Genomic DNA, 8,349 nt, shown 5'->3' with positions numbered 1-8,349 from the left:
TTGTGGAGGGCTAATGTGAAGCAGTCAGAGCCTGAACCCAACAGTGCCAGCAACACATGGGAGCAGACTCTGGATACATGACAATATTGTTTCACGTAGCACTTTAAAGAGGTGAGAGTATGTTTCCTCCCCAGTGCTTATAATTAGCTCATAAAGCTTCAGCATTCACAAAATATTTTAAAAGTAGTGAAATTACCCACTGCTCACTCACTCTGCAACACTGCATCAGAGCTGTGCTGCTGCACAGATTCACGTGACTGCTGTCAGGGAATTGGGCTTTGCATGCTTTGCTTGGGAAGGCTGCCCTGAGAGCTGGGACTCCTGGGAAAATCAGATCTTGAGAAAATTTGTTGCTAGATAATCCCTGTAATTCACTGAGGTCAAAGTTAGCAGGCCTTTAATTTGTCTGAGATTGAACCTCAAGCCCCTGGGGGCAAATGCCTTTAGCAGCTATACTTCCTGATTGTGGAACTCATTTCCTATTTCTGTCTGAAACCTAAACAGATTGAAAAGGTCAGAGTTGAACTAAAGACAAATATTTCCTGCTACTTTTGACTGCAAATTGCTCTGTCTCTTGAGTGAGGACAAAGATGATAATACACAGGGTAAGGTTTAGTGCTTTGGCTGCTTTGTACCACTCCAGTGACACAACCCCACCATAGCTCAAGTTCAGCTGGTCAGTTGTTGGAGTTTCAATTGGTGTGTGTTGTTGGCATCACAAGTCAGACCCTGGTGAAAAATCTGGTCCTATAAGTAGTATTTCTTTTGCAAAGATTTTGTGGCATTTCACAGAAACAATGGTGAATTATTGCTTTGAGAAGCTTTTTGGAGTTCTCAAGCCCGTGAATTGTTGAGAGCCTTTGGGGGGACTATGTCCATATTCATAAAAAAAAATTGTGCTATTTGGGTAACAGGTGTATTTTTATCACTAAATTCCTGTTCAGCAAGAGATATTGAGAGAGTCTGTGAGAAAGGGGGAACAGAGTCTGATTGTCAAAAAGCTTTACATAAGAATTGTAATCAATAATAGTCTGTTAGTCTGTTGGTTTTGTGTTGTTTTTTTGGTTTTTTTTTTTTCCTTTTTAAACACTGAAATCAAACTTGAAAGAGTGCGAATAGGCTTGATCAGAAGGGGAGAAGGAAGGGGCAGGAGGAAGAAGGGAAGAAAATAGGAGGAGGTGCAGGAGAAGAGTGGAGAAGTGTAGTGCAAGCAGTTGTTACAGAGAGGTAAGCACAGGAAGAGGCAGCCTCTCCCTCATGCTGAGCTGAGCCACTGGGGTGGAGAGTGATGTTTTAAGGAGTAGCGCTGCCTGTGCTGCTAGGTAGGTAGTTACACGGCTCTCCGAATACCTTCACTGCTGGGGAGATATAGCGCTACAGTTCCCAGGGAGAGCACATGCACCTCTTAAAGGTTGTTGGCACCCTGCATCCTTTCAGAGGGGTATAGCAGAGAGCTTTCTTTGTCTTCAGGTAAAACAACACTGCTTATGAAAGGCTTCATGGGAGCTTTTCATGGATTGCAACCTGGTGAGGCCTTGCTTTGACTTCTGGTACTACAATGTCTTTTAGGTGTTCGTGCTTAAGTATTAATTCCTGACTGTCTAGAAATGTATGCAAAATAAACACCACCTAAGACAAAGAAGCCTTCTCTTTCTAGTCCTTGCCCTGATGATCCTCAAGAAATAACATTTAATTAAAATAATCTTTTATTTTAAACTTTTGACTTTTTAGTGAGATCTAATACAGTGCAGGTTTTCAGTGGTGTCTGCTTTTAACTCTGAAGTCTGCCACTTCCTGTTACAGACTCAATATATGAAAGAAACTTGCTGTCTTGCTTCCCCCCTGCCACACATCAAACAAAATCCAGCGTGGCCTGAATGCAATTTTGCAGTGGTGGTGCTGTCGCAGTTGCATAAATTGGTCACTAGATGATACCCTTGCGCTATATTCTTGATATTTCTCTGATTTCATATTGGTAACATTTAGGCAATGTACTGCAGTAGTAGGTTGTAGATCTTTTTAGTTAGCTCCAGCAGGGTGAACATATGGTGCCATATGCACTCCTAGTTTCCAGCTGCTAAATATAACTAACATGAAGCAAAAAGGAGATTTATTTTTCTCTGCTGCAGCTACAACAATAAAGTGACAATCAGCACTGGCAGCAAGAGGGAAGTGGCTGGCAGGATTGAGTCTCTGCAATTTATTTTCCTTGGCAATTTGTAGTTTATAGTAGGAAGTGGTTTTAAAGGCTTCTGATGTTTTCTTCTAAAGTTATTGTCATTGTAGAAAAGTAGGGGAGAGAGAGCAAAATCCAACGTGTTAATGCAAGACAGAGGAATATTGTGAACTCAAAACTTCTTTCTTCAAATGTCACTACTGTAGTGTCTGTATGGGAAGGTAAATGTATATAAAGGGGGGCAAGAATAGTTAGTACCATCTCTTGTTTTTTAAAACTGCCAAAAAGAATTGCCTTAATTTCATCTCTTCCTCAGCAATGGATCACATCACTCCCCCTTTATAAACAGTGGCTTCAAATCTTTATACTCAGTCCAAGAGCTAGCTCAGGAAACCAGTGTGTGCTTGTTTGGGTTTTTTTCCTCCTGTCTGTTCACAGCTGAGTTTAAATTAATTTCAGCATTAGGGTCAAAGGCTTTAGAACTGCTATGGAGATGTTTGGATTTTGTTTCTTTTCTGGGATGAGGCACTGTTACTTGAGGTTGGCAAATGGATGTTTGCAATGTAAGTATTGATGCAGCTTGAAAATAGTGGCAGCCTGCAGCTGCTGGGGTCATGGTGGTATTCCTCTATTTGGAACTACTACAAATCTGGAATGGGATTTATTTGACCAAATGTAAACACTTACATGTAAGTCAGTTGCCTAAGGCTCCTTTTACAGTCAGCGGAAGTCTAGACAATATGGCCAGTGTAGTTTGTGGTGCAGTTCTTCCCATCTCATCGCAAACATCTGAAATAGGTCAGATGAATTATGACCTAGAAGTACTCATTTCTTCCCAGTGACTTAAAAGGATCCTAAGGTGGCAAAGCATATGCATTACAGGCACCAAATCTTGACCTCACATTTAAGTAAGTGCTACCCCTGCCGTCAAATCAAGGAAATTAAAGTACCGGGAAAAAATAGTGCAACTGCTTTTGTTTAACTTTTTTCACTTAGATTGTTATGAAGCTACATTAACCACAGTTCTTTCCAGTCACTTAGTGTAAAGTATTTCTTTAAGAGTGCAGCCTGTTATTCATGCTTTCCCCGCAATACTTTGCAGTTCCAAAATCCCAAAGGCTTCTGGGAGAAACTCACCTCAAACTTGGAGAGCGTGAAGTATGCAGAGCCACACTTGCATTACCACAATAATGTGCTCAGGAGGGAATGGCGTAACCTTTCAGAAGAGGTAAATATGCATGCACTGAAACAGTCTCCCGAGTGGCCTCTGAAGTGGATGTTTTAAAGCCAAACATGGAAGACTTAGCTTTTTTTTGTTTTGGGGATAAAGAAATTGGAATCTGATTGAGAAATGCAAAGACTTGCAGTCATGTTACTTATAAGGTGATCGCCTGTAAGTCTTACTCTGTTAAAATAATGCAAGAAACTAAACAAAAGCAGAGCTTGCATGTACCTGTATTGTTACGTAGGTTAGATATGTGTGAGTGCCTATAAGCACGGGTAGTTGGAAGGTGGGTTGAAGTCCCACTATGCATTATTTCCATTCAAAGGGAAAACCAGCTTCACTTCTCATCTGCATTTTATCAGGGAGTATTTTAGCTGGCCGTCTGCTCTGTTCATTTGGGGATTTTTGTTTGTTTACAAACCAGAGAGAGGAGAGAACAACCACAGCGTATTTGAGGAATATTTTTGAAAATGCCAGAAAGTAGGTACCATTTTCTATTATATTTACCCTTTCTTATTTTTTTCAAGTATGTTGAAGGATTTAATGTGCCATTTCAATAGTTGATTAGGTATCTGATTAGATATCTTACGTTATAGATTATCCAGCTGAAAATCAATTATTGGAATCCTTGTAATCACTACAACATGATCTGAAATATTCAGGCCTCTAGAGCTAGGGAATTTATGGTAGATGTGAAGAGTTACTCTTATGCAGCCCAGACAGATAGAATTTTTTTTTAATGCTATTTAAAATGTTTACCTAATGTAGTCACATGTACAGTTCTTGGATTTCTTTAGCTGTCTTTGAAAGATCAAAGGGTCATTTAAGCTTCTTAATGTCTTTACGAAATCCTTTAGAGTAATGCATATGAAACAAGCTGATTTTTGTTTCAAACCCCAGGGTACTTGCTCATCTGGACACTTGGGACTCTGGTAAGTAAAACTTGTCTTGATGCAGGCCTTAGCTGTAAGGTTTATTAGAATATTTCCATCTAGCTGTTGTTGGCTAAAAATTTCTGGGTGTGTTTTCAGCACTGAAGAGTTTGAGGCATTGAGATGAGCAGTTATTAAATTAGAGGAAAACCTTCTCTCTGATATTAGTGGTAGGATCATATACTGACTAGGAAACGTTTGAAAGTAAAGTTCCTACTTCATATTGGATCCAACAACATAAGCAGTAAACGTTTGTCTGCCTAAGGATTTCTTCAGGATTTTTCTCCTGGAGCAGAATATCAATGACGCCATGTTACTCTTGAGTCTTGTCCACTTATAGCTGCCTTTGCAACTCTAGAACTTGTGTACAGTAGGAGGTTATGGCTGGTGAAAAATCATGGTGTAGAGAAAGCAGACATGTAATGAACTTCCCTAGGCCAGGAACACTTGAGATTTTGTGATGCTCAGTTCCTCTGTCACAAATAACTAAGACTGAATTTAGTAGTGAATTATGTTCCTGATGTTCACACATCAGTGTCTCCTATGTGCCCTGCCATTGTGTGCAGTGAAATGATGCTGATCTAAATGCTGCTCACACCTTTTATTATGAAGAATTTTCAGTGCATTGATTTCCAGCCCCTACCACTGGTCATCTGCACCACTGCTGGTATTGCTATGGGCTCTGACTTTGAGGTACCTTCTATCAATTTTGCTAGCCTCAGGTTCATGTTTTCAAAGGTGCTTATTGATAAAGAAGTCAGATGTTTAACTGTTACTAGAGAATTTCTAGATAGCTGCCAGCTGGTAACAAGCATCAATGTAGTGTATCTTCCCTGTAGATTTTTCTTCAAGTCCTTTAAAAATCAAGCAACACAGATCTTTGTGCTGCTAAGTGGTGGAGTAAATGTTTCAAGGTGAGCAAAGATGGCTGGAAAGAACTTCGTAAAAAATTTAGCACTTGGGTCTGTAAAATGTTGACTTGATTTTATGGTACATGATGAAATAGGAGATTGTTTTTCTTCCTTTGTTAGTAGACAGGAAGCACTGACTAGGAAATACAGGGTATTAAATTTCAGTAGATACTTTAACCTCCTTCCATTTAGTTAAAAAAGTTGTGTTCTTTTACATAGAAGTCTGCAAATCTGAATAACAGAAGCAGCCAGACCATGGGAGAGAACCAGGGAAGTGGGAGGTGATTCTGTGGAGTATTTACTTTGTGTCTAGCCATTTCCTTGGAAAACCCATGTAGCTGTTTTGGCTTGTTTGTTTGTAAATGACAAGTTCTAAATAGCATATGCATTTGCACTGGTGTGACCAGAAGGTTCTCTGAGCCTCTTTGCTGTACTGAATCATCACACTGTGATAACTCTCCCTTAAATATCAAAGAAAAGAGTAATGCAAATGACGTGTGAAGTGGTGTGACAGGCTTGTGTTCCTCTATGCTCAGTGTTAAGCACTTGAGGGAGAAGATGGCAGATATGGCGTTGTTTTCTGTTCTTCAGTTCTCTCTTACGTAGTCCTTGATTCTTCACTATCTTAATTCTGTAGGTTAGTAGATCAAACCACAACTTCTGTTTGTTTGTGTATGTTTCTAAGTAATTTTGAAGCTGGTTGAAGTCTTGTGGTATTTCTGTAGCATCATGTCCTTGAATGATTCTTGTTCTGTTTATTTCAGAGGAAAGGCTAGTACCTCTCTTTCAAGAGGAGGATTATCAGCAGCAATTACTAATGGGACTGGTATGTGCTTTTGTCACAGTGTGCACTAGAGGACGCACAACCTCAACAAATGTAAAGAGTAAGCTTGTAAGTTCCAGTGCTGAGTAGAAGCTCACCCAAAGTAGCTATGGGACAAACAAGGTATTTCCTAAGTTTTAGAGTTCATAGTCATGATATCATATAATCTTAACAGGTCATGATATCAGGCATTGAGGAAGAACAGCAATGGAAAGTTGATTTGTCAAAATGCTTTTTTGCGTACAGCTTTTTGCAAGCATTTTGCATAAAACTTTTCTTTGGCTAGAAACTGGAGTTTTCTGGAGTTCATCTTAATCTGCCAGTTATTTTTGGGCTACTTTACATCCTTAAGACATGTATAGGTGAATTCCCCATCCACAGCTTTGTTCAGAGAAGATCACAGATCTTCTTGCTCCCCAATTTAACATCTTTTTTACTGTCTCCTTTTTCTTCTACCTCACTTCTGGGACTGCTGTGGCTATTCTTAGGTCCCTTCCTCTTTTGCACTGTTTTCACTGATGATCTCCCCAAAGGGTCTACCACCTTTATGCTTCTGGGTAATAAATCCTATCTCAAATCCCTACCTGTCCTCCCTCTGTCTAAATGCACATCTTTGCTTATCTCTTGTTCTCTTACTGTTAAAACCAAGTAAAACTCTTCAGCTTGCACTGGAAGGTCTCAGCACTGCATCTGTGAAGAGCATATCAACGCTGTCTTGCCTGTCCAAATCTAAGGCAAATTTGTGTTCTTTGTAGTCTTGTCCCCTTGTTTCCAAGTCCTGCCTCTCATTCTCTGGAGCTTCTCTATGTTCCTTCCCTGCAGTTTATTCAGATAGATACAAAAAGTAGGTCACTGCTGTCCTTTGTCTATGCTTTCCTAATACCTATATTGCTGTCCTGACACATTGAGATTAATCTACTTGTAAATTGCTTGAGACAGAGATTTTATTTGCCTCAGTTTTCCTCTGACCTTTGAAACAAATAATGCTTCATAGTAATTCTCAGCAAAGAACTAGCATGGATTTGAGTTGCAGTCAGAAGCTACGTGAGGTCAGAGAATATTTCAGAAAGGAGAGGGTGGGGAGTGGCATGGACTGTATGATAGCAAACATCTGATTTTAAAGACTTTACAATTAATGTTTAACCTGAAGTTGCCATTAATAACTCAGGTTCTCAGGTTCTTGGCTACTACCACAAACTGTGCTTGTGCTGGTTTTCTCTATCATAAAATAGAGAAAAATCCCTCAGGTTTATTTGTATGTAATAAATACTTATATTCTCAGGATTCAATGTTAATATTAAAATCCTTCTTTCACCCTGTTCACTTGGCTTGACCCGGAGAGGTGTAAGAACTGTAAGCTTTTTCTATTCCATGTCATTGAAAGTTTAATTTAGCACTCGTTTCACTGAATTTGCACCAAGTAACCAATTTGAATATTCACATCTGCTGTTAAATTCGGCAAGTTTGTATGGTAGCTTGGGATCTCACTCTGAACTGGAGTTTTGTAATGGGGAAAGTTTTGCTGTGCTAATTTGTATGATCCACAGGCCCTGTACCTGGTGGAGCTTTTACATCTTTGTGAAGATGCCATAAGGACATGGATTGTTGGCTTTTTTTCCTAGATGGTTGCTCAGCTAAAGGATCACCTTATGAGACATCTACAGTATGTAGGAAAAAAGAAGATTGACCAAATAGTTTTGGATTATGTTGCAAACCTGGTTAGTTTGATTTCATAGTTGCTATTGTGAGCAAGCATGCATTTGTTGGGGGGTGAGGGTCTTGGGTATGTATTGTGTGTATATAGCATATGTTTGGTGGGAGGAGATTGTTTTTAAGATGTTTAACCATATTTTGCTGCTTAATATTGTTTATATTGATAAAGGACATAATACTTAAATAATATTAATAAGAGTTGTATTGGTCACTCAAAATACAGAAGAAACAGTTCCCTCTACAGTTTGTACAAATATGGTCTACTCCCAGAAGTGAAAATGTGAACTCATCCTGAAAGTTGAAAGAATGGTCTTTGGATCCATTTTGTTTCCTGTAGAGTACATTGCTGCATGTTTTGAATAATGAAAGTGCTATCAGGGGAAATACAAATTAAGAAAAAAAGATTTCTCTGCAGTATGGCATGATAGTAAATCATCACTATTCCTACTTAACTGACTTCGATGGGCTTTTTGTGAGTGTAACAGGAGGCAGAGTTTTGCCTGAAGAAATCCATATAAACTACAGTGAAAACTTACTTTCCAAATTCTTAATTTTCTGTCTTTCATCCT

The 8,349-nt window shown here is 39.2% G+C and overlaps 1 protein-coding gene across 3 annotated transcripts in view; it reads left to right on the top strand.

The window, feature by feature from the left end:
• The window catches only part of GSAP (gamma-secretase activating protein), a 45,981-nt gene that overhangs the window by 25,564 nt on the left and 12,068 nt on the right, over positions 1–8,349 (top strand). For 2 of the 3 annotated variants that reach the window (XM_009328346.1, XM_009328343.1), the window contains exons 19-23: positions 3,279–3,404; positions 3,826–3,881; positions 4,302–4,333; positions 6,009–6,070; positions 7,690–7,785. In XM_009328346.1, coding sequence (XP_009326621.1) covers positions 3,279–3,404; positions 3,826–3,881; positions 4,302–4,333; positions 6,009–6,070; positions 7,690–7,785 — 372 coding nt within the window. The remainder of the gene's footprint in view (positions 1–3,278; positions 3,405–3,825; positions 3,882–4,301; positions 4,334–6,008; positions 6,071–7,689; positions 7,786–8,349) is intronic. The other variant, XM_009328345.1, reaches the window with a different exon arrangement.

The sequence above is a fragment of the Pygoscelis adeliae genome, unplaced genomic scaffold (genome assembly GCF_000699105.1).
Source record: "Pygoscelis adeliae isolate BGI_AS28 unplaced genomic scaffold, ASM69910v1 Scaffold267, whole genome shotgun sequence".
Classification (NCBI taxonomy): domain Eukaryota; kingdom Metazoa; phylum Chordata; class Aves; order Sphenisciformes; family Spheniscidae; genus Pygoscelis; species Pygoscelis adeliae.
Note: the sequence above shows the minus strand (reverse complement) of the source record. Positions and strands in the feature narration are given on the sequence as shown.